Source organism: Empidonax traillii, unplaced genomic scaffold (genome assembly GCF_003031625.1).
Source record: "Empidonax traillii isolate 1590-97213 ecotype Southwest subspecies unplaced genomic scaffold, ASM303162v1 scaffold17:size2698205, whole genome shotgun sequence".
NCBI lineage: Eukaryota > Metazoa > Chordata > Aves > Passeriformes > Tyrannidae > Empidonax > Empidonax traillii.
Window position 1 is genome coordinate 1,912,054 of NW_020955210.1, and position 27,015 is coordinate 1,939,068.

General features: G+C 36.2%; 1 protein-coding gene across 2 annotated transcripts in view; it reads right to left on the minus strand.

Moving 5' to 3' along the window:
- The window catches only part of SKAP2 (src kinase associated phosphoprotein 2), a 117,576-nt gene that overhangs the window by 33,225 nt on the left and 57,336 nt on the right, over positions 1 to 27,015 (minus strand). For both annotated transcript variants that reach the window (XM_027896335.1, XM_027896326.1), the window contains exons 5-9: positions 14,724 to 14,801; positions 13,905 to 13,988; positions 4,941 to 5,065; positions 3,970 to 4,033; positions 3,469 to 3,564 (exon numbers count right to left, since the gene is read on the minus strand). In XM_027896335.1, coding sequence (XP_027752136.1) covers positions 3,469 to 3,564; positions 3,970 to 4,033; positions 4,941 to 5,065; positions 13,905 to 13,988; positions 14,724 to 14,801 — 447 coding nt within the window. The remainder of the gene's footprint in view (positions 1 to 3,468; positions 3,565 to 3,969; positions 4,034 to 4,940; positions 5,066 to 13,904; positions 13,989 to 14,723; positions 14,802 to 27,015) is intronic.

A 27,015-nucleotide genomic window follows, 5' to 3' on the forward strand; every position in this document is an offset into this window, starting at 1 on the left:
CTTCAAGGTCTGTAACAGATGGTAACAACTTTAAAGCTGGCACGTGTTCTCTTTTATGACAAGGACAAGTCCATTGTTAAAAACACCACTAAACTAGAAACTCTGTGCATTTAGGTAGCTCTACCCACACACAGAGTTATTTAATACTACAGTTTCAGAGGTTGTTTTATGTTACAGCTTATAACATTCAGGTGTGAACTGCAAAATCATACAAAGTGTACTAAGGTAGAAAATAAATAGCTAATTAAGAAAAAATGGGCCTTTACTGACAGTATTTTTAATTTTCCTTAGCCAAGTTTTCATCTGTGATTTTATTAAACATCAAAAATACTAAAGCCCAGTTTGCTGAAGACAGTATAGAGATTTCTTTTCCTGAAGAATCTTGCCAGGGAAGTTTTACAAGTTGGTAATTCTTTGGCAGTTCGGATGTTTTTGATTTTACCTGAATAACCACGGTACAACACTAATACTGAGAACCGGGAAAATGGTGCTTCTATGGTAAATATGAATTTGTATGTGCTATTAAAGAAGAAAATGACTTAACAAATCAAAAGACTAAATTTCTCACATCTCTTTGTACACCCTCCAACTAACTGAAATCTATGCTTTTAATAGGCTAATAGACTATTACCATTCTAGACACTGGTTTGAAGCTGTCCAGCTTCAGCCTGGAAAATTCATCTACAGTCTCCTGTCAGAAGCAGGAAAAAAAAATAGCTAAGCAATGAGATAGCTAGAGAATACAGCATCAGTTAGTCATGAATACTGCAACAGTTCTCCAAATTTCCCAGTTTTCAAACTTGCACAAAAATTTCCACATCCTCTTTTTAATCCAAACACTCTTTATTCAAATACCAAACCCAATATTACTAAATGAACTGGCTTAAGTTTCTTCTGAAATGCTGACATAAAAGCCACCGGAGAACTACAGAAATGCAAAATTTTACTTACTTGAGAATATGCAAAGTATAGCCAAATAAATAATAAGGTACAATGATCTGTGTACCTGAAATTCAGTATTTATAAAGCTAGTAGATCTGTGAAAACAGAGTATTAGAAGCCTCTGATATGAAAATGTTTTGAGGACAAAAACAAAGTGCAGATTAATTTCTCCTCCCTCTTCACAAGGATCTAGCATATTTGCCTTCTGCATTCCAGAGCTTACCATAGCTTTGCAGCTGTACAAATAATTTTTTTCTGTTTTCTTAACAGGCATTCTGAATTCCTTATTTGTTCTATATTATTAGGCCAGGTAACAGCAGGGATAATGATGCTCCACCCTTTGGCCATGAAAGGAAAAAAGAGTAATTCACTTACCTGGGAAAATAGAAAGGACAGCCAACTGTAATTAAATGCAACCAATTAGGCCTAATGAAAGGAGACTAGACCAAACTGGAGTGTGCTCTTTTACCATCAAGTTTAGATGAACAGCTACACAAGAAACATATAAGGCCAGCTCCTGAGAGTTTTGTCAAGTAGCATTTCACCTAACACTATTCAATATGACATGGATTAAAAAGAGAAAGACTGCTCTAAGGCACTGGAGCCATAAGTCTGTAATTCCATTTAAGCATATAATTATTAAAGCACAGTTGTGGAAAATAAAAAGATTAAAGAATCATCTAAAATCTATTGCAAACTTATGTTTCATTTTTACTTAGTTACATCAACACATCAGAGTCAAAATTAAGAGCTCCACTGTAAAAGTTTACAATTCAAATAGATGAGATAGAAATAGCATAAAGAAAGACAATCCCTACTTGATAGCATGAAAACGAAGCACCACTCCAAGACCATGGGGAAATAAATTAATTTAACTAAAAACTGAAACTAGATTCCTTGAACTATCCCTTCTTTGTGACGTTGCATTTCAGGTTTACTAGCCACATTATGGGACAACAGCTTCTGGAAAACTGACATAAAAATGGGACAAAAGTGAAAATACTCAAACTGTTGCAGAATCACACCAAGGCAGCAAATCTGAAGACAGAGCTCAGAGCAAAGAATTCAAAGTATATATTAACTAATGGCTCTCTCCCAATATTGTATGTATTACTGCTCCAGATCTACTTAGTGTTTGAGATTCAAGTAACAGGTAAGGTAAGTGAAGCTCGAAAAAAAAAGTAATTTATGCCAGAATATATCTAGAGCCTCTTTAACAAAAACATAAGCAAGCATATAAGATCATCTTCTGTAAGAACTTGAGCATCCAAAAAACACTGTAATATGGTTTGGCTGTACGTTCTAGTTATAAGATTAAGCCCTGTAGTGTAGTTTTTATATTCACTGCAGAAGAGTTTTTCAGCATGTGTAACACACTGCACATCATGTCAGCAGAACATGCATTCTGTGTTGAAGTAGTCTACGTAAAATACAAAAAACCTCCTAGCTCTTAAAGAATTGGGTGCTGTTACAATTTTAGAATTTTATGATAATCATTTTCATGAGACACTTATGTTCTCTGCTCCCTTGTTGTTTTCTTCCACTGAAACAACCTTAAAATGAAAAGCATGACATAGGGTAAAATGTTCCTTTCCCCAATGGTCAAAAAATTCACCCTAATAGATACAGGAAGTTACTCAGCATCACATGACAAAACTAATTTTTCCTCTCCAGTTATTGCTGGTAATTGCAGTGCTCCAAACAGCAAGGCATGCAGAACATTATTTCATACAAAGTGATTATTAATTGTCACATCACTTTAAAATATCATTTGTTAACTAATGATAATTAATTTTTTTTCATAGTTTCTCAAAATATAATAAAAAATTACCAACTTTCCCCTGGTACTTGAATGTTTACACTCAACTCCAAGAACTTTCACAAGCTCTTTTTCTTTTGTTTTGCCCCCTGAAACATACATGTGGACATTTAGTCATAATCATTTGACCATATTAAAAAGTCCACAGCAAAAAAGTTTCTGTACAATTATAGTCATGCTTGAAGATATAAAACAAAACAGTGTCAATACTCATGTTGCTTTTTTTACAGTTCATTTCCAGAGCCCTTTCAAACACACACAATGCTTTCTTGAAGGATTATAATATCATATATTAGGAAGAAGATGGAAACTTCTAGTAACATTTAGAGTGATAATAAACTTTTGCTGAATACAAATGCCAAAAAGAATAAAGAAAAAATAATGGGCAAGTTGCTGGGAAAAGCTGTAAGGCAAGTCAATTCTTTAATTAAAAAAAATTGCATACCAGAAAATGTTAATGAGCCAAAAGTCCCCTGAGTTCACTTTTACACATTCTGCACTATTTTGATGCTCCTGCTAAAAAAACCTGAATTGTTCTCACTCACAACTGAAGACATTCTTTTCTCAATGTCATAGCAAAATCTAAAATCTGAAAGTATCTAATTGTGTTGCTTTACTTATTTACTTTAAGCAACTCAGAGTTATCAAACTAGAAGCAGAGAAGACAAAGTGATCACAAGTCACATAGTAAAAAATTTCAACAGTACCTTTAAGTTCTTCATAAATGCTATCATCTGTAAGTTCACTGTTCTCTTGTCCAACATCATCGTATTCTTCCTCAGGAATAGTACTAAATCTTGTATCTATGTGGCAGCAATTTAAAAAGTTAACACCTAGTAGAAAAGAAGGCCTAAGCAGATATTTATGCAAAATGAAAACAATTCTTCTATGACCTGCTCCTTACAGTATATTCTGCTTATTTTCTTCTACTGTTCAAGGGATAAGGGACAGTTTATGTAAAGGAGCTTATAAAAGGAGAGCCTTCAAGTTCTCTAATATTTCTAGTATTCTTGGAAAAAAGAAAAAATCTTGCAAAATTAGAAAAGTCATATAAAAGCTACAACACAACTGAAAACTAGGACTTGCTATTCCAAACTTTCACATGTGGGAATACTACATGTACTAACATGACAGAGAAGTTAACAACCAGAACTACCATCACTAAGCACTACTGGCAATAAAGGCTACTGCTCTACTGGCTGGCTTACCTTGAATTACAAATTGGATTTGCTGTACCCATTCCTCTGCTTCTTTGGGAGTGGCAGCTGTAAACTATTAAACATTTATTAATAACTACAAGCAGTAATGACAGTAAACCCAACTACAATTTCATTAGCAATAAAAAAGAGGGACTGTAGCATTCTCATCACTTCCTCAAGAAACCATTAGTAATTCTTTTCATGTTTTCTGGTACTTTTCTTGCAAGGATGCTTCTTATAATGTACAGCTAATTTTGACAAATTTACGTAATTGAAGGAGAGGATGATGGATTTGAAACTCTGATCAGCAGCTGGCAGCTGTGCAGAAAAAAGCTGCTTCTCTTCATCAATGTCAAAGCCAGAACTGATGAACAAAATTTGCCCTTGACAATTAGAAGACACCCATGAATTTCTTTAGACTGCTGGGTACAGTTTTCTTAAAAATGTTCTTGTCAGACTCCAACACACTACCTGACAGCTTAATTAACTGGCTTTCAACCGCAATCTCAGATATTTAAAACTTATTAAACTTACATTCTATATTGATGTCTAGCTGATAGATCTCTGAATTGCACAGCTGATATGTGCCTTTACGTAGATTTTTCTTTAAAAGTCATGACCAGTACAATATGTATTTAACATTGATACATATTTTAACTTTTTTTTTACTATTTAATTCCTCCAAAAAATCACACAGACACACTATACAATAGATATTAAAATGCTAATATTGAAATGACCAATAGATAAAGATGATAGATTACCTCATTCTTGACCAAAAAGATAATATTTTAACATGTACATACATACGTTTAATCAGATTTTTTTTCCTAATATATGAATATACAATATAAGCAAGTGAGGGTTTCCTTTTTTCATTACTGTGTCAGTGAAGGTTGTTTTACTGAAATGTTAATTCAGTAACTGGAATTGTAACGGCTTTATCAATTTAATTTCAAGTCAACATAAAAAAGTCCAACCTGATAAATGCGCTTATCAGGAGCAGAGATTTCAAAACAGCAATGTTTCTTTGCATCCTTCCGAAGGCTATTATTCATTCTGATGGTGTAGCCCTCTAAGGCAAATTCACCTTTCTGTTGTTTGTCTGTCGGAGATAAAAAACAAAGTTAGAGCTTCATTTACAACAGTAAATGTAAGTGGCTCAGCAGGTTATCGTTTATTCAGATTTTGTTTTCTATTTCATGAATTTTACAAAGAAGAGGAAGGTTTTTAGCAAAATGATTAGGTGATGCTTCTGGAGATAAAGCTTTATTTTAAAGGAAGATGTACACAAAAGTACATTTTCCTGTAGGATGCCTAAGGAATTCCACAGGGGGATGTTTGCAGATGGTGGTCTTATTTAGTAAGAAGTGCATGTTACGACACTTGTGTCTAGGGAAAGCCAAGAAATGGAACTTGCAAGACACGTTTCCTATAAATCAGTGTCTCTTTCAGGTTCAGTAAACCAAAGGGAAAACCTGTCTAACTCAGAACTTGCTGAGCTCCCTCCTAAACTAACCACTTCACTCAAAAAATAAACTTCAAACTCCTTTTTTAAGCAATTGGAAAAGCTTCTTTTCACATTCTCCCACCCACTCCCAGATGTGCTTCCTTTCCATATGGTAGAAATACAGAATGAATTTTGTTATAAATTCAGGTGTGTGCATGTGTGTTGGTTCCAAAAGCATTTCTCTCAAAACAGCAAATGTTTAATTAGCTAATAAAAGTACTGAGCCCTACCACAGTTTATTATGTACAGCCATGTGGTTGTTTTAAAGACAATTCTACTTTTCAAAGGCTCTGGTTTATAAAAGTATCACTTACAACAGATTTGACTTTAAATATACCGCATGTTGGGCAAGCAGCACCTGTGTACTCCTTTTGAGCTCTTCACACCAAACTCTACATTGGATTTTATGTGCTCTGGCATATTTTGGTGAATATTAAAAACAAAGCAAAAATGTAAAAGTGATTAAGTTTTGCAATTTCTGCAGATCACAGTGCAGCATTCAAGTGAAGATAGGCACCATGAGTCACATTTTGTGCAGGCAAACAAAGAACAAAGTACAGTTGCATATGGAAGAAAATGCCATTCAGTATGGGGTTTTTTTTACACAGTAGAGAAAAGCATTTATTAACAATAAGCATCAGGCACAAGTGCAAAACTGCTCTAAGTATTGCGAATAGAACTTAGGTGCAAATTGAGCATCCATTCCTTATGCTTGTCAACAAAAGGAGAAAATTCTACAGTAGACAAAACAGGAATAACTACTTTTTTTTTTACATAATTTTCTCATATTTCTGGAAATTTAATCAGAAAAAAAATCTTTTTCCACTCCTAAGAGGGCAAAAATTGACTAACATGGCAACATGAACGTTAGTGTATGTAAAGGCAGTCACCAGTCAAACACTCTTGCTAGTAATCTTCTATGCGCACAGACACAAATTCTTTGTCCTTCCACCTTTTTATGAACTCTCACCCAGGGCAAGCAAATACCAAATAACACAATTATATGAGAAAATCCAGGGCACTGTTCTATTTTCACTTCTAGTCCCTTCCCCCACAGTAATTTCTATTATGTCTTAAATAAGTCCTAATGATACAGTACTAATATTTTATATTTTCTCAGTTCTCCATCCCTATATCAAACAGCACACACAGGCAAAACTCATGAAATCACACCAAGGCAGATATTAGAAATAATAACTTGCAATAGGTTAACTAGGTTCCATTTTAATGAAATTCATTTTTGCCTAAGAATTTTATTGTTCCCTCAGTTGTGACCTCAGGGAGAAGATCAAGTGAAACACATTAATTTCTCACTCTCCCATGCTGGAGGTTTATCAAAACCCAAGAAGATAGGAACACACAGACAAAATAAATAAACACCAGGTTCAAAAGGTAAAAACATTTTGTCAAGATAAAAATGGGGCAAATATTCAAATTTAGTCTCTTGTATTATTTCTGAGACTGCTTCTCTGTGACATGGATGATCCCTTTTACGGTAATACACTTTTACACAGCGAATCTCAGATGATCTCTGCATTGGTTCTCATTCTTTCAAAGAGTACTGCAGTTAAAACACAAAGATGCTGTACTTTGGAAGGGGATGGTGCATGGTATACATATTCTATTTGATTGTTCTGGCGTTTATACTAGTTTTGTCTTATTTCTCTGAACATCCCATTTCAGTGCTAATGAAAATTACCAGTATGCACCACCAAATACATATGTATATGTATCTCCTTTGCTATTAAATTTTTTCACTGACCTTTATAGCAATAGGCTAGTCATAGCATTGCTACTTTTACTTCTCACTGTCTTAGCAGTAACTTCTGACTAAAGTCCAGTGTAGTATCATGCATATACTTAAAATGTTAAAAATGCAGACATTCTAAGACAATGAGACACTTCACAGCCCTGACTCAGAACCCACTAAAATTGAGAGAAAGACTCTCAGTATGCATTCACACTCCCTGTGGCAGCAAGCCAGAGGTAAGACCTAGTATGTCCTGAGAAACGGCTCCACAAATACAGAATGGCAGGACACAGGCCAGCTGTAGCTCAGCTGCATGCTCTGATGGTGACAAGCAACAAGGTCTACGAATCCCAGCTCTTCTTGCAGAATACACCTTTCCAGTTAGGATGGGAGACCAATGGCCATCAGCTAATCGCCATGGAGCAAACCACAACCCAGGGTAGCTGTTTGGCCAGGCACAGTAGTCAGGTGGAGGCTTGAAGGCAGGGCCATCTTGGGATTATCAGACTCAACAATCATCTCAACTTTGTTTATTGGCAAAGGCTTGCAGCTAAGTACTCCTGCAGACAGACTCGGGCTTTCAGTTCAAAGCTGCCCTGTGAAGTGAGTGCCACAGTGACTTCTGTGAACTTTCACATGCACAGTTATATTGTTTATATCAGAAATACTTTCTGGAGACTGTGCCTTAGGGAGAATTAAACAGTTTTTGATGTTTAAAAACTTTGAAGACTAAAAGATTTTACTTGGAGACTTAAAATTAGATATAATTAGGTTTTATGGCAGGAGCCTTAGAAGTAGCTTCAAGAAGCACATTTACATTACAGAGATTTAATTTTCATTCTGAACCCCCAAATCAGAGCCAGAGTTTTGCTTAGGCACTAACACAACAGAATACTTAGGCTGAAATTGGAAGACACATGCTAATGGAACACGCTTCTCTGAAGAATGACAACGTTTTTGCTGCCTCTTATTTTCTCAAGATAGGGCTTTTCAGTTCAACAACAGGAAACCTTTGTCTCAGAACAACATAGAACAGAGATGTATAATAATAAAAGTATAATAATATCAGCCTTATAAAACCAAAAAGGATCACAAATATTATCACGCATAGGCTATTCCACAGTGAAGCCAAATCTCATTTCAGAGTAAGTTGTTCTTTGGTCTCACCCCTCATCCTCCTCCTCTCTCCTTCTTCCCATGTCAGGCACACGACAGAAGAATAAATCTGTGTCTATGCTGATCATTTTGCAACAGGAATTAAGAACCATACAGAGGTAGTATAGCAGAGTGGTGAGTCAGAAACTACTTATGAAAAAAGTCAAAACTAAGGTATTTAGAGAAATAAATATGAGGGGATGCTATTTAAAATAGCAAAAATTCAGATTTTAATTACATTTGAGAGCAAATTTAAACACTTTTCTTATATATAAACTTCATTCATCCTAAAAATGGTTAAATGTTGTTAACAATGGAAACAGGGCCAATATTATATTGGGGGAAGAGAGTCTCAAGGGAGGCAGAGAAAAAGGGTTTTGAAGAGACCTTGTGTAACTAAGTCCATGGGAACTTTTAAAACAAAAAAGGGTAAACCTTCAATGAGATCTTGAAATGACTGGGTTGTAAATTTGAGGCCTAAGGCACTGTGTCCATATTATTAGCACATGTAAAAAGAGTAAGTGCATTCTGAAGAATAGAGAGTATTTGGATAGTAGAAAGGAAAGAAGTTGCAGAGGAAGGCACAGGGAACAAAGGCAAACAGAAAGATTTCAGAGAGTGATAATGTATTTATAGATACTATTAGAATCTATAATTTAACTCTCTTCATCTTGAAATTAGGAGCCTGTAAGATTTTATGGTTTACATGGCTTCACGCTAAATGCAGTTTCACATACTTTTCCATGTGCAGGATGTCTGCTTTCTAAAAATAGTTAAGTGTCAGTATCTCCAAAATGGTAATTCCTTTTCCAGGATTTGGAATAGTCCTTCCCAAATGCATGCACAGAAGTTCTTTCCTTTTAGACAGCAGATCTGAAATGTAATCGTCTTTTTTTTCTTCTTCTTTCCTTTAATCTAGCCCTCTGAGAAATGAAAATTTAAAAAAAAAAAAATTAGGAAATGGATGCAACGATTGAAACACACTATTTAGGGCACCAATTTGTTTATATTCATTTTGCTTATACCAGTAGCCATTTTTTAAATAACACACTATTAACCGTAAGTGTGCCTCTCGAGGTCTGAATTTAACAGTTTTGTAACAGAAGATCTGGTACACATTAGATAGATGCCTTTGATTGCCAACACTCTGCTACAACAGAGTCCTGTTGAGCATGCACAATTTCCTCTGTTGCACAAATAGCAGTAGCCCACTACTGGCCTGGCCGTCACTATCTTCCTATTCAGAGAAATCCAAAATTATCATGTCCATGTTAAAAGTAAAGAATTTTTAAAAAATAAACTAAGACTTTTCTAAAAGCCTCTGAATCGCACTCCTCTTCAACATCATATTACTGGCAGGCAGGCAGATACCATTTCCAAGTTATAAAAATGAAAATAAATTTTTAGTGCCCATTAACAGGGGAAAAATTACCATAATGTTATCAATTACTGTCTTGCTAAACATTTAGCTGATTTTTCCAGTTTGCTGAGACAGAAGGGCATATAACATTGTGGCCTAGTGAGGAAGAAGTAATGAAGCCATTAATTCAATCATTTATAAAGCAACAAATTAACTTTCCTTCTTCACATGCACTTTGAGGTCTGAAAGGTTATCCATACCATCTCGGTGTCTGAGGACACAGGAACAGCCAGAGATCATATAGAAAAACGACAGCCAATTAGGGTACTCAACTCAGGGTGCAACTGCATGAAAGAAAAGAAAAGAAAAAGAGAGGACTATAAAACGTTTATGGAAGGAAAGACTACGAAAAGGAGGACAAGGCAAGCTTCTGGAAATCCCACCCAGCTTTGACATTTGAACACACTCCTCTGCAATGCTGAGGGCTACAAGCCAGCAACAGATACTGAGGCACAGGCACAAATACAGATGCACTTCCCGCAATACCTATTCCTGACATATGATTAGGTCAAACCTTTAAGCCTTGTTCCTCCATCTACTCCACATACCATTGATCAGGGGGAAAAATGTAGGTGAGTCGCTTAGACCTGTCTAAGCATGGATAAATAACATTGTTTCACTACCCAAGGCTGCACCAAATGTAGGAGAAAATAGAGGAAAAAACAGGGAAACAAGACATACACCAGCCTGCAGGCATCACAACTGTTAAAAGAATGCTTGTAGTCTCTTAGGTGAACAAACACACAGCAATTTACTGTATTTTCACAGGCTTTAGCTTGTACTGTATTCTCCTGGACTAGGCCTTATATCTTTCATCATTCATCCTGAAACTCTTCCTTACGTGTGTTTATGAGCTTTATACACTTCTACACTCCTCCTTGCTTTCCCAATACAAAAAGGAGAATGTTAGAAGAATTAAAAGCATTGTGGAAACAACAAATCTACATAAATAATACAAAAGGCATCATATAGCCTCACATTTACCACTCAGGTACATTTCCACTGATACTGAAGTGCGAAAATCAAACCTTGGCCAACAAATTACACACTGTACCAGACACAAAATAGCCTTTGCAGATTATTCACCTATCAGTCTGGTTATAAAAACAGACACAAGTCAATACAAGCCAAGATAGACCTAGAAATCCCTGCTGCCTCTCAGCTTTACATCCCACAACACAGGAGCACCCATTAAAAGTGACACAGGCAGCAGGACTGAGTATACACAGAATTCCCGTTACTCTGAAACAAGGTTCACCTTGACAAGGGGGAATTCGCCTGTTGTGTGAATCAGCTCTGGGACCTGCCAGAAATCAGGGCCCAGCTTATAGGAAACCTCCACAGACACGGCACAGGCTAGGGCAGATCAGCATTGTTTATGGACACCATCCCAGGAGTGGCAGCAATCCGCACAAAGCCACCTTCCACGCACACTTCCGACACTGTTGGTATGAACTACAGTTGGTAAAAACACACACTTATTTTCTACATGGTCCGAGTTATCTGGCACAGCATCAAGGCTCACAGTAAAAGAAGGACCCAACACAATAGTGTATTGTGGAAGGTACCGCTGCTGGCCATAATTGTGGAGTGAAAACAGTTTCAGGTTCTTCAAGAGACTAAATGCCAGACGTCCTCACGACTGCCTCATTGCACACATTGTCCATGCTGACTATCTGCAGCTAAACAGCACAATAAACTGCAGCACATACATTTAAAACCATTAGGATGACAGCTCAGTTTCAACAGTAAACTATTTTCTCATGGCTGGTATCCAGTTTGTGCCCAACGATGGCAAGTTGCTTCTGCACTGGAACGTTTATATAAGATCGCATCCAAGGGCTGAAGAAAGTACCTCTGACCAGTCTAGAAAAAAACCCTTTTTTATTCAAAGGCAAATTCAGGAGTGATTTAGGCATCCAATATCTGCAAGATTAAATCACTACACCATGCTGCACTAACAGCACCAGTCACATGGAGGTAGGACAGAAATTCACGCATCTGATTTGTTTGCTTCCTCCATGAACTACTGTTAGGAGTCCACCCATGCCATGCTCTCTACAACTACCTGAAAGGACACTGTGATGAGGTGAGAATCAGTCTCTTTCCCAAGTAACAAGGGATAGGACAAGAAGAAATGGCCTCAAGTTGCACCAGGTTTAGACTGGATATTAGGAACAATTTTTTCACTGAAAGGATTGTCATATATAGGAACAGGCTGCCCAGGGAAGTGGTGGAGTTACTGTCCCTGGAGGTGTTTAAAAGACATGTAAATGTGGCTCTTTGGGACATGGTTTAGTGGTGGGCTTGGCACTGCTGGGTTAATGTTTGGACTCAATGATCTTAGAAGTCTTTTCCAACCTAAATGATTCTATGATTCTATATAATTTCCATGGACTATGTGCCCCTCCCAGATCCTTACTTTATGGTTAGGAGAACCTTCCCCAAAAACCCTGCAGGCTACAAAAGCTGTAAATGTGTAAGCCGAACATTTTTATATAGATTCATAAAGGAAAGAGATCCCACAGAATATCACAGTCAATTCCTAACATGACACTAATCTTTTGAGTGCTAGGGAATATACTTCCATGTATCTTAACTTTCAGCACAGGTATTAGAAGTTTCAACACAAACTTGATAATCAGGTTGTTGCAAAAGAAAAAAAAAAATAGGAAACAGAGCAGGTGGGCAACTTTCCTGCCTTAATTCAAAGTCGTTATGCTAGAAAGCATAAATAAACTAATGAGCATAGCGACAAGGAAAATATTTTTTAAAAATGCAATCTTTTTTTTTTCTAAAAAAATTGCAGATAAAAATACAAAGATTTTAAAATGCAGAACAATCTTTATGAACTAGCAATATATTCTGAAAAAAAAATGCTGTTTTTAAAGTACTAGGCAATGTATAACTATATATATAAACAAACAGCACATGACAATTTTCCAGTGAAAGAAATAAATCAGTACTGACAAATCAGTGTTATGCCACACCTCCAAAAAATCTTTCAATACAGATTATTTATGTTTTTGAAGCTTGATCAATCTGTAAATCCCAAGGAAAGAGTAAAGAAGAAAATGGAACATTTCACAAATATACTAACAAAACTCTGAAAACAGAATATGACGGAAAATGGTAGCAAAGTGAAAACAGGACTTAGACTCTTACTTTATTTCTTTTGTTTTTAAAGAGAGGATGAGTTTAAATGAGTTAACATACTAAGGAATGAAACAAACTGGAGCAAAGTAAATTACTCTTTGAAGAAAAAAACCCCACAAAATAATTCAAACATAAGATGACAAACAGAAGAAGAAAAAAAAAACTTCAGTGGAAAGTTTGCCCAGGAATTTTTGGAGGGGATGAAAAGAAAGACAGTTGTACTTTTAAAATTTACTCAGATGTATTTCTGTATCTTTTGCTCTACCCTTAAACACCAAATACACATGGCAAACAGTTTAAAGGATGTTTTGACTGCCATTTTAAAAATTCAAAGTGATAGCCCAATGTTTATACCAGATTCCAGATTCTTTCTAAACTGGCCATTAAAAGCCACCTTCAGAACTCAGCTTTAGCTTCCACAGTTGGCTATTAGTTAAATACATTACTTAATTTCTAGTTTTTCCAGAACTATTTAAAAAGAAACAAGGAATTCCACTATGCAGATTTTGGACTAATGTTTGCCTGGATAGAACCATCTCTTAAGAACTCAGAAGGTTTAATTGTTACAGGATGTTTTAAAATTAATATTTAAAATTAATATACTTTGGAGAGAAAGAACATTTTCTGTCTAGTAAAACAGTTGAGTGCCATACTATCATACTATCAAGCCAGCTGTTACTGGCACACGAAGTAGTTTTACAAGAAACTTACTTTTTTTTTTTCCCCTCAGTTTCCCTGCTTCAGAAAACAAGTACATCATTTACAGGTTCTGAAGAATACTTACACATTTTGAACATTCACAACACTGTCCAAGAACTGGTTAAAAGAAGACAACTTTCTTTTAGAAGTTTCATTTCATTTCTAAAATGACCTTTCATTTGCATTTTCCAACTGCACTAAAGTCTTCATATTCTTTTATGCATTAAAACATAATTTTTATAATAAATAAGTACCTTTGTCACTTCCATAATAGTAGAAGACTGTCTTACTGATAGCACACCAACGCTTTTGCCATTCAAAGCCAAGAAAACTGTGATCTGAAATTAAAATAATCTGTTATATCGATTTATGTCATTATTGAACACAAATATGCTACTACTTTTCAAGGGTGAGGTAAGAGGGAAGAGGAGCCAGGAAAGACGCTAAGGAAAGGAAACAAAATCTGGATATGAAGAAGAGAAATGTATGGCACTGAGAAGGAAATTAGAAATAAAAATTGGTGCTAAGAAAACAAATGGGAATTTGAAATCATATAAAGAGAGAAGTCATGTGTAACATTAAATATAAGGAAATAATGAAAAATTTCCTAAATATTTCCTAGAGTTATTGCAGCATTAAGTGGGTATTAAAGTGACAATATAAGATTTATTGAATCAAGGTAAATATTGACTGAACCAAAACTGAGATCAATATTTGCCCTCTTGAAGGAAAATAAATCTTGATACTCACTGAAACATGAAGTCAACATATGGTACTTTTACATAGGTTCCTAATGTTTTCTTCAAAAATATCTGAAAATCTCTGAATTATGACTGACAGTGGACTTTCACAGCATGATTTTGTTAGTCAATAAAAAAACAGGATTTTCTTTTAATACTACGGGAGCAATTATGTTATGCATCTTTTGCGTTACAATGCTTCAACATTTCAGCTTCTACTCATTTTTTATCACTCCTGTATAAAGTTATTCATGTGTATAACATTAAGTACAGGCATACAGACTTCCCAGAAATTAAATACGCACTAACTTTCACAAAGACAGGTAGACTTACCTTTTCTACGTTTTTCCAAGTATCCAGCCTTCAGAACAAACTGAAGATCCTGAGCTGCAACAGGAGGAAACTGATTCCCTGAAAGAAAAACAAACCCTTTTGAAAAGCACTGCTTTTCAAAAAAAAATGCTATTGTAGCATCAATAAAATTATGGATTTTACTCTCTCAATATGTAGGAGCTAAATAGAAAGGAAAAAAAATATTCAAATAACTACTATGCCAGATTAAGTAAAAAAACACTCTAGCTATCAATGTCAGAGCTGTTCCTACTGTCCTCACTGCTTTAGTAAGGAAAAAATACAGCTGTGTAGAGGCCTTGCAAGTCTCAGAAAGAAAAATACATAATTAAACATGATACAGTAATTTTGTTTTGAAACACGGTCTGTAAAACAAGTTGGATAATAAAAGCACTAAGTTGTCAAATGTGCAAACAAAATCAACAGTCACAATTCAACACGTTTAAATCAGAAATGTGGCTTTCAATACCAGCTCTGTACAAAAATATCTGAAAGCAACATATAAAGTGAGGACCCTCTATTACATGTCTACAAAAAGAGAAACCAGATGAAGAGATGATAAAAGGTGATGCCTGCTGTTGACAGATATTGCCTAATTTCCAATATGACACAAAAGTACTGCCTTTTACTGATCTGTAAGGTGATAGTGGATAAACCAAAGACATCGCAGAGAGGTCTACAAAATTGTTGACTTACAGACACTAATTTTAGACTTTGTAGAATATGCCTGCATCTGCAAAATGGTTTACCTGTATTTTTTTCCTTTTTCTCAACCCCTAATTCATAGCCAGAAGCATAAGACTAGCCAGTCAACCCTGCCTCAACTTAAAATAAAAATTCGAATGTCAAAAATTTGTGTCTTCCATCCTACATCCTTTCCTTCCTGAAATAGCAGAGTCATGATTTAAATTGAACTCTTGGTATTAAGAACAGGAATATGTTAGATGTGTCTAATATTTAACATGTATATAAATATCATACTGCTTACTCCAAGGAAAAAAAGGCAGAATAAAAGATATTCCTGTGCTGCTGGGTTTTTTAAGTGCATGTGAGCAACACAGTGAAGTTCCTACTACTTATTATCATTAAATATTCATAAGAGTCACTGTTGGTAGGTGGTGAGTTTACAAGGTAGCAATTGTTCATCAAAATATATGTAGTCTTGTTATGTTCTACCAATACAAACATACAAAAAAAAGACTGATATCAGCAGATAAACCCAGTGCTAAAAACACAAATTTAAACTATGCAGTTTGGGTTAAAGATCAACTGTCTGACCTCAAACCATGAACACCATCTCTGGAAGGTCAATTTCCTTGATATTTAGTTTGGTTTAGGGTTTTTTTTAATCAGTGTCCACAAACTAATTTCTTTATGGTGGTCTTATCTAAATAAAGTTGTAACAGGAAAAAGACAAGAGAGAGGATCACATAGAGAATGCTATTTTTTAAAGTATGAAAATACCTAAAATGAAAAGGCATTCTTTAAATAATACAACTGGCTCTTTAGACAACAAACTATATTTTGTTGGATACCATAAGACAGAAGATGGAATTTTAAGTAGATAGAATTTGATGTTTCCATTAATTTTTTTATTATTACTTTTAAGATTAGAAGTACACTAACTTCTATTTCAGCTTCTGTGGAATATTGTGTTAAAAATACAAGAGTTACGGCTGCATGTACATGCACTGTAAAATGATGCAGCTGTCCCCACTTGCTCGATAATATGCAATCACTGCGCAACATTAAATGAGAATTTAACACAAAGACAATCACTGGCTGCTATGTGATAGGTTCGATAGCTACTTAAAAAGATGATCTAATGATGGTTCTATGAGTGGGGGAGGTGAAGAGTTTTACAAATATACATCATGTGCTGCTTTATATTGGTCATTGGGAGGCATCAGTGTGCAACACTTACAGCTTTACCTCACCCAGTAGGGCTCATTTTAGAACACTGCAACCTCACAGATGAGGAAGATATAGAACCTAACTAAGCAAACAAACAAAAGCAGTTCACTCTTAAATTTAAGAATTTCAACTGCTAGATTGATCTAATTTTATCCAATATTGTTTGTATCAGTTTGGGTTTTGATGAGGAAGATTGGCCAGTGACCATTTAGTTAAGAGTCAAATCAAATGGGACAATACAGTCCCAGAGAACCACATAATCTGGGGACTCCCTAATGTTATTCTGTCATCTGAACTGACTACTTCATAGTGGAAAAATTCCACCCTCAGTTTTGCTACTTCTGCTGAGACAAGTCAGGATAAATTTGATGATCGTATTTTACGAAACTACATTTCTTTTGCATAGGGCACTACACTAAAAGTTTGTGAGGAAAGTAACAGACAAGAAAAAAAGGCAGCCTTCCACTGTCTGGTGGAAAGAAGTCCTCCTCCCACCCTCAACCTGTAAGGATGCCAGTTTCTTTTTCTGTTCCTCAAAGGAACTGAGGCAGTAACTCTACAAAAGAAACTGAGGCTGGCCAGCCCCAATGCCACTCACAATCTGTAAGTACCTGAAGCAGAAACAGATCACATGCATATTATTATCCTTCTGTCAGACAAGCCTGGGAGCCAAAAAATATGATGGAACTTTAGTGGAAGGGCAAGAGAAACAGATCCAATTGTAATATCCCAAGACACATACAGCTGTATAAGAAAGAAAAAGCATAAATCTGGTTAAATTCCTCCTTTCATTGCCCTGCACATCCAGAAGGAAGGGGAGGGAGAATAAGTAGTATGGAAAGGATAAAGGAAAGAGAAGAACCACCTCCTCCCACATTCCCATGAACCACAGGTGTTGTGCATATGTGGTGGGAAGAAAGCACGAACACGGATACCCCTGCCCCTGTACTGCAACAAAAACAACATTGGGAAGAAAGAACAGAGAATGACATCTTCCTTACAGTTACACCTAGAGTTCTACACTGTGTCATCTGTCTACCTTTCTTCCTTTTTTTTCATTCCTTTACTGTCTTGTCCACATCTCAAACATGATTTAGAGTGAACTGCAACCCCTAGTTGTGGGAACTCCCAGCCAAAAGCTTGGAATTTATGTAGCAAGTTGGGTTTTGCAGTTGCTTTCAATCAGAGTTGCTTCCCCATTCATTTGAAATAGATCAGGCTTGACACAAATCTCATAAAAAAGTATCACTAAAACAATGCTTTGTTATAGTAAAGAAGCATTTGTTTACATTATACCATCAGAGACTCATTAGTTGACTGCTACATGGGACTTGGAATAAGACAGCTCCTTCTATCAAGAATCTGTTTAAGACAGAGAAATCCTACCAAGAAAGATGGCATTACTATTTTATTTAAATAAAGAACCATGAAGCAAATTGAACAACATGCTTTAAATCACATACTCCTTTAGAGTTCAGAGCTCTGAATTTCCCATCTTATACTCCCATGTATGCACCAGGATGTCTTCATTACAAGGAGAATTTTCCCCTTCCCTCATGGATGCAGGTGAAGTGGCCTGAATTCCGGTTTTCTGTAACTTCACTGGAGACTGTCCAACATAAGAAATTAAACATAGAAATGCAAGGAGCTTGCATCCTGCGGATGCAAAATAGCACCTACTGGTACTATCTTTCTTGGGTATGTTGGTGTTTATTGCTGAGAAACTTACAGTCAAGCTGGCTACCGGATCAGAGCAAAATTTCTCTCTCAAAATCAGACCAGCAGAGATCACCATGTCTTCCCATCTACTTCCTAGCCCTGTAGGGTCTGTTTCTAGATATGACTCGAGGATTTAGAAACAAAGACATTAAAATGCCTGTAGTCTTCCCTGGTTTCTCCTCTGGTACACTGTAGTTTTTGAAGTCAATTTTAAATACCAAAGAGAAAAGCAACACTCTGAGTCAAGAAGTGTTCTGTGGCTTGCACCTGTGTGAGTTTACATGTGGAGAAAGGTACAACAATTGCTTTTGTGTACTCTTCTGGACCTAATTTCTTCCATGTCATTGCCCTGACAGTAGTGGGCATGCACAGAGTTAAGGATACAAAAAAGGTCTGATTTCAATTCCTGAGTTTCTACCTCACAAATAATATTTTGAACCTTATTCCTTTGATGTGAAGATCAGATCGATACTATCGTATACTTTGGGAGATTATTATCTTGCATCCCAATACACAGTGTAAAATAAGAGAGGTCCATCTGCTTTATGTTAAAGGTTTTCCTTCGTTCTTGACCACCCACTCACATAAGAATCTCCCATAATAATTTCTCTTCCTATCCTGGGGGGAATTACTCCAATGTACTCCAAACTAAAATCCGCAAGTTATGTTCCACATGCATGATGTGTACAAAGCCATCAAATATCAAAATATTTATGAGTTCTAAACTTTCACCTCTTAGAGAAAAGTACATTATATGTATAATGCACCGGGCTCTTCCTCTTGGTTCTAGGCACTCTTGTGCCAAGTGAGCAGCTGGCAATTATTATAATACTATTTCTGCCAGCCTGAAAATTCCTCCAGTGAAAAGATCTCATTCAAGCATAAAGCCAGCCTTTCTACTAGTCATGCTTTGACTTCAGAAAAACATTAATGTTGTTAATGCAGGTGTGTTAATGTACAGGTTCCACTGCACAAATCCCACAAACACAGAGTAACTTGTGACTTCACAAAGACCTCAGACTACAGCTTATGGCATGACTACAATTTTTGCAACTTGGTAGCCTAACAGTCAAAAGTTTGAATGATGAAATCTTTTTTTTTCACTCTACTGCAACAGTGAATCTGGTCTATTACTTAAAAACAGTTTCATCAGTGTCACTTCACAGCATGAAATTCAGTCACTGCACCTGGAATTTTGATTTTTGGAGGACCCAAAGGTGTTAAAATTTCATTCTGTACACAAAATAATAAAACAAAATCAGGCTGTATTATTCTGCACTGTTCACCAATAGGAACATTTTTTTACTTACGCAATGTGGGCTAAGGAATACATAAAGCAAGAAATCATTAGAGGTCAGTGCATTCTGAAGAAGTACTTAGCATGCTTATGGGAAGTTAAAAAGGCAAAATGGAGATAAGTGTAATTCAGTAAGAGCTAAGTGGTTGATTACAGCTTGCTTTCCTAGTAGAAGACCAGTGGTTTAACCACTATAATGGTAAAGACTTCTTGCTCAAATAAGAATAATTTTATTTTCTTCAGTAAAACAAAGCTGCCAGGAAAAAATACATTAGTTTGATTATACGGAGGAAACAGTGGTTGCTATTTCTTTATCTTCTTCTAACTAAAAAAAGTAATAATATGAACACTATTATTGAACAATTATTTTTTTCAGCTTCCTTTCTATTGTGCTGAAGACCCTTAGTGACATCTGCAAGTGTACTGAAGGGTGCACCTGATCCCCTCATCCAAATCATCAATAAAGATACTGAATAGGGCTAGCCCCAGTACTGAGCCAACGGGATGTAACTCCATTCACCATCACTCTCAGATCCCAGCCAGCCAGCCAGTTTTTTACCCAGCAAGGAGTGCACTTGTACAGGCCATGGGCTGCCAGCTGCTCCAGGAGAATGGAGTAGGAGACAGCATCTCAGCCTTTACTGAAGTCCAACTAGACAACATCCACAGGTTTTCCCTCATCCACTAGGTGGGTCATCTGGTCATAAAAGGAGATCAGGTTTGTAAAGCAGGATCTGCCTTTCTGAAATCCGTGCTGGCTGCACCTGATCCCCAAGTTGTCCTGTATGTGCTGCATGATGGTACCCAAGATGATCTGTTTCACAACTTTCCTCGGCACCGAGGTTAGGCTGACAGGCCTCCTCCTCCTGGCCCTTCTGACTTTCTAATTTTCTCTCTACATGGTCTAATGACATCTTTGTACTCTCTCTGAGTTGCCTGTCCCTTCTTCCAAAGGACATACACTCCTTTTTTTCCCTGAGTTCCAGAGAAAGCTGTTCAGCTACGCTGGTCTTCCCTACCAGCTCATCTTTCGGCATGTAGGGACAGCCTGCTTCTGCAGGAAATGCAGAAAACAGGGTATTTTGCCTTCAAGCTCAGGTCTTTTATGCTATCTCTCAGGCTGAAATTCTAAATTGGCAGAGATATTCTGAAAATATTTGTGTTAAAGTTGAGCAATGAAGGAGTAATGTTTCCAGCAACACAAAAAAGTAATTTCATCTTCTTTCCCTCCCTCCTACGCCACTTCTCACACACTTCTCCAAAAATTCTTCATATCTCTCCATTTCATTTTGATCTGGAAATACAGCATTTACCACTTTTAATAGCTACTACAGAGGGATTCAATTATCTTTGAATGTGTACATAGCAATACACTGGGGTCACATCTGTTGCACAAGCACCATGAATCTAGGCTAAAGAGTAGGTGGTTTATTTTCATATGCATATCTTCTCCCTACATTTAATTTTTTTTTATTAAAGAGAAGATTATTGTATAGTGAAATTTAAAAAAAAAGTCCTATTTCCAAGAGTCTTCTGATTAAAGAAAAGTTATCAGTAGGAAGATCACATAGAATTTCATTAGCTTCATTAACATTTTCACAAAGACTACTTCAGTGTTTTGCAAATGTTGAAGGCTGGTAGCTCTGAATAAGTCTAAAATGCAAGAATCAAAAGATAAATTTTAAAGAAAACACATTTCATTCAGGAGAATAAATATAATGAAAATGTTTAGCTTTTGAAACATTGGTTCACAAAAAGTTAATTTTTTAGTCCTCAAAGAGCTCGTTCCAAAGACTGCCTAGTCTATAATAAAGTTTTGCTCTGGAGCCATCCCCAGTACTACACATTGTGCTCTCTGATAGTTTACAATAATTTTCACAGAATAATTTGCCTTGATATATTCCTTTAAGAAGAGCCAGCAGTGTATTTCATTAAAGAATACTCAAAGTAATGTCATCTGTTTCTACTTTTAATTCTTTCTAATTTGGGATATGAAGTTTGGGTTACAAACACTAATACCACGCCCTCAGAGGCCTAAATACTGAGTACTTCTTCTGGACTCCTCCCTTGGAAGGACAGTGGTATAAGCCTTTCTCTTCCCTTTGCTCCTGTAAGCAGAGGAGAAGGCAGTGGGTCAGGCAGCCTAAGAACCACTGCAATGGATTTTTTACAGAAACATCTAGTTCTTTTAATCAGTTAGCATGCTTGAGATCTGTCTCTTTTTGTCATTTACATTTAGCCCCTAATTATATAACTGTGTATTTAGTTATGTTAAATTTTAAAAATCTTACATCTATGGCTTCTCAATCTTCATCTGTTTTCTGAGTAAAGTTTCTTAAGTAGTTGTAATATATTTCATTTGAAAAAGATTTTTTTTTTTTTTAACAAATTATAGTAGTCAGCCAGTTAGACTCCATTCACCAGGATCCACAGCCTAATGGAATTATCCTGGATCACGTACTCCTCATCCAAACCTAACTCTGCATTTATAAACCAATATGGTTCCTGGATTTATGCATTCTTTTGATGGCTTTCAAATTGGTTATAAAACACCCACTGTTACATTTTGCAGAGCATCTTAATGTACTGAGGAATTCACGGTTTTCACCCCTTGGTCCAGATTTGATTTTCACACAGGTATTTTTTAAAATTTCACAAATGGCACATGGAGGTCGAGGAGAGTGATTTCTGCTGGGAGCAGGCATTATCCCCCAGGGTTATAAAAGGGGCCACTGCATGCTTCACAGGAGCAGCCTTCCCGCTTCTGCTGTTTCTCAAACATTCTGAGACAAGAAGACAGAAAGAAGATACAATACAAAAGTAAAGCAAAGGTCTCTTGTACAAAGTCTCTCACACCACTGTAACACAGGGCATAAAAATGTAAAGGTTTTGCTTAAATCCCTCCAAGGATCATTAAAGTTTACTCAATCATTTCAGTGCAAGAGAGAAAGGTTTCAGTCACCCAGAAGCTCACACTACAGAAATGAGAAAAGTGCATCAGTGGCAGAGACTGGCAATACAAATTTTGCCTATGCAGCAAGAAGCTCAGCTTTTTACTTTATTATAAGAAATAAAATAGGCAAGAAAACACAGAGATAAAAACAACATCTCTGCTTTGCAGATAGAACCAAGTCAAAACAGACCATCGTGGATCAATTAGAGGCACTGGGAATTCTCACGAAATGATGCAGGCAAGATGAAATTTCCCAGCATCGTCTCACAGACAAGCACACACATCCAATTTTGATTAGAAACCCTAAGTAAAGACTCAGAATATCTACATGATAGCTTGAACCACAGAAGGTGCTGTTAGCTAATCAAAGAAAATTAAAAGGCCAAGAATAAAGAGTCTACAGCTGGAGTACGACCAGCACGATGTCAAATTGCATATGGATAGCATCTTTAAGCACATCATGATTTTTGTATTCCCAGATCACTATCAGGAAGAAAGTCCTACAGGTTTACCAAACGCAAGATAGAAGTTAGCAATTAATATGTCCAGGTGAAAAATACAGTTTTTAGCTTAACATCTAAAACATCTGGAAATTGTACACTAAAATTGTACACTGCAATTGTACACTGTAATTTACTACTATTTTTAAATAGCCACCTGGTAAGCACAAGAAACTCTTGGAAATACCCATGTATCCGCAGCACCTTAAGAAAAATCTACAGTAATCAGAATTAGAAGTTCCCTGTTACTTTTCTGATTTTGTCACAATGTTTTGAATTAGTACTTTTCAGTTTCATCTTTGGGCAACTGGTACATTTTGTTCAGTAAATAAGCCTAAACTGAGACCAAGCAATGACAACTATTTAACTGAACATGAGAATGATTTGTTTAGGCAGAAAAATTGTCAAATGTCATTTATTGCAAAGATAAACAATGATATTTCAATTTATATTTCAAAATTAGTCGTATATGTTCTTTTAGTTTCAGTGTCCTAGAAATCGAATCATTACTTAACAATATTTTGACAGATCTACAAAGCTTAATACAGAGTGAACTCTGTGACTCACTCAAATTTTGGTGATGTCATGCAAGCTAGATTTTCCAAAAATCACACATCCATTATTTAAGAAGCATATAAATGTTCTTCCTCTTAATTTTATAAGTTCCCAAATTTTTGCTCTGTCTCCTCCCCTGAGTATGTTATATTGTGTATACACTCTTTTCTAAATTGTTCTATTTCTAGTTCCAGAAGCTACTTTAAGCCCCTTTTAAAAAGTCTTATGGAAAAAAAAAAAAAAACAAACCCAAAAAGAAATAAAAAAACCCCAAAACAGTACAGTTTGGGAAGTGCCAAATGTAGCTGAAGAGAAAAATTCATCCTATGTGAATTGCAATCTGGGAGGGGGATATTTGAGCAGGGGAGCATTTTAACTACTGCTCTGATCAGAAGCGCTAACACACCGTAAATATGCTAAGCAATACCAAAGAAATCCGGGGAAAGAAGGAAATTCTCAGACCACCACAAAACACCAACAAAAACCCCCAGTGTAAATTGCACGAAGTTTTATATATGGAAGTCACTTATGCCAACTGGCAGCCCTCTCAAATTGGCTGTGTAGTCTGCAAAGTTCCAACTGTTCTGACTCCTGGCCAAAGGCCTGGCCTGCTAAGCTCTTGAAAGGAAACATACGTACACACTTTGAGCATTTCAAATGCTCCAACAGCCCATATCCTTAATCAGAAAAAGTTTTAACATTACTGGTGGGAGCTGAAAAATCTTTCATCTGTACAAAGGAAGAGATCTGAATTCCTTTGCTCAGCTAAAAACACATCTTTAAAAGTGGCAGTTGCAGATTTCAATGAAGAGGTCCTTGAAAGCCAGTTTTCATTTTCCACATTTTATGTATTCCTGCAAACACAAAATGGTTTGAACGTTCTGCCTCAGTGCCACATTTTTGAAACATTTCTTCTGCTACTGATAATTTAGGTAAAAAGCTATGCTCAGTGATCAGTGAACTATCACACTCAAAGCTTCTCTGCATTTAAAAGCAAATTTGGTTTAAGATGGAGGTATGACTACACTGCAATCGGCATGTACAGACAAGCCTTTTAAAAATAATAACAAAAGAAGAAAGTCTCATACAAGCCTTTCAAGTTTTCCTTCTGCAGCACACAAAATGCAGATCAAATATCATTCAGCATGTAGAAGTAGGAAGTTCTGGTAGAATTACAGTCTCCTGCAATGATAACATTGCACTTACAAAAATCAATCTACAGAGCAAGACCATGAGAAAAAAAATCGAAAGTGACTAATACATTGCCTTTATTTTCAAGTACTCTGAAAGAGGTAATAAAGAGGTAATAAAAATCCAAAGGTTTTATGGTTGAAAAAACATTGCTATTTTCATACCTCCTCTCACAAGAAGTTTGCTACTACAAAGATAAAATATTCTCCTGTTTTGCTGTAATTGCATGGGACCAAACCGAAAAGAACAAGGGAACACTGTGAGAAGCCAGCAGAGCACACTGCAGGAAGCCAGCAGAACACTCCTGTGTTTCCTGAAAGATTTCCAGATGTAAATTTCAGTTGCCATTCACCTTCAAGTACTGAGAATGACAGGAAGAACCACCTTCCAATATCAACTCCCAAGTTTTCTGAATGACTGCACTAATATTTTCCACTCCATTTGAATGCTCCAGGAGAAATCATACACTTGAAGACCCAAGCAACAAGAACTCTGGCAGAAGCTGTTTTTCTATGAACAAGAGAGAGAAGATCTGACTAACTGCTTCAATTCTCCTGTAAGTCCCATTTTGTTACATCTAGCCAATCAAGATATCCACTTTAATTTTTCAATGATCTAAGTTATGCCAAGCTACAGAATGAAAGCTTTTCCTTTCTCCACACATACCTATTTATCTTTTTCAAATGACCCTATGCAGTTCCTACTCCTTCTAGTATCAAGTAAGAAATATCTGAAATAATATTATGTATTTGCAGTTAGCAACAATTATTTTTATTTTGGAAACCATCTATGGGATTGAAATCCAAAAATGAAAGAAGATCACTTATACTGACATGCTAAATGCCAGCTTGTCTTTTCCTATTAAAAACACATATAGGTTTCCATACTTTCAGCATCTACCACAGAAAATCCCAAATGTTAAGGCATTGGAAGCTAATAAATCACAGTTACCATCATAATCTGCAACAGGGGTCAAAATTTGGGAAAAGAGAATCAAGAGAAGAGCTATGATTGAGTTTTGTAATATGTGTATAAGAAGAAAAAGATGACATAATGTGAGAAATGGGAGTTTTTTACAACTTAAGACTTTTACAATGATGAAGTAGCTCAATAAGCGTCAGTGAGATTTTTTCCAAACTCATTTTGTGTCCCTTTATTCTCACAACACACCTGAGTTTTCCTTAAACCTACTCTGCACATAAATCTAATTAAGGATTAGAAAGGCAAACCACCCAGTGAATGCAACCACTGTTGAAACTTGAACCAGCTGTAACATTAATGAATTAACTGAACCTGCTAACGGAGTAGCATTGTTTGGTCTGTGGACAGTACCCAGTGATAGTATTATGGTCTCTGGACACCAATAGGACAGAATTTGTAAGAAATGTAATAATCCTCATCAGATAACTAGCACTATTGGAAAACAGCCGGACAAGCCTTTTTAAAAGGCAAAAGAGCTCATTTATACAAAAATTCCTTGGTTACTTTCATTTTATAGTGACCGGCTAACACATATCACTGCTCTACACACCTGGCATAATACACAACATGCACAGTATCACTCAAAAGCTATACTAAAAACAAAGAATTCAAACCTGCAAACATTTTTTTTAATAATAAACAGTATATTCTTCTAATTTAAAAATGTATTCAGTTCTCTTTAAAAGTGCGCAAAAGTAATAATTGTGTCAAAGCTGTAAAGTGGTATTGCCCAATTTCAACAGAGTAAATTTTAAAGTTGATCTATGAACACCAAAAAAAAAAAAAAAATTGAACTTCTAATGGAAATGCTGACACAACCTTAGCTATGACAATGCTAACAGCACTGCTCTAATAAATCTGTCAGTTTCTGTAATGCCTATGACAACCCCATTAATATGAATGATGTACACTTCACAGAGCATCCTACAAAGCAACTGCACAAGTTATATCATCTTCATTCCAAGTAACAAATCAGTAATCAATATCTGTAAAAGCAGACTAATCCTTTGCAAAATCACTGGTTTAGTGATTGAAGAGTTTGCTCAATTTACACAGTTAATCCCTCTTCATCTGCTTGAGCCCTCTATTTATTCCAACCACTTACAGTGGTAGCTATAGCAGATTAATATGTCCCCCCATGCTAAACATGTCTTGACAATTGAC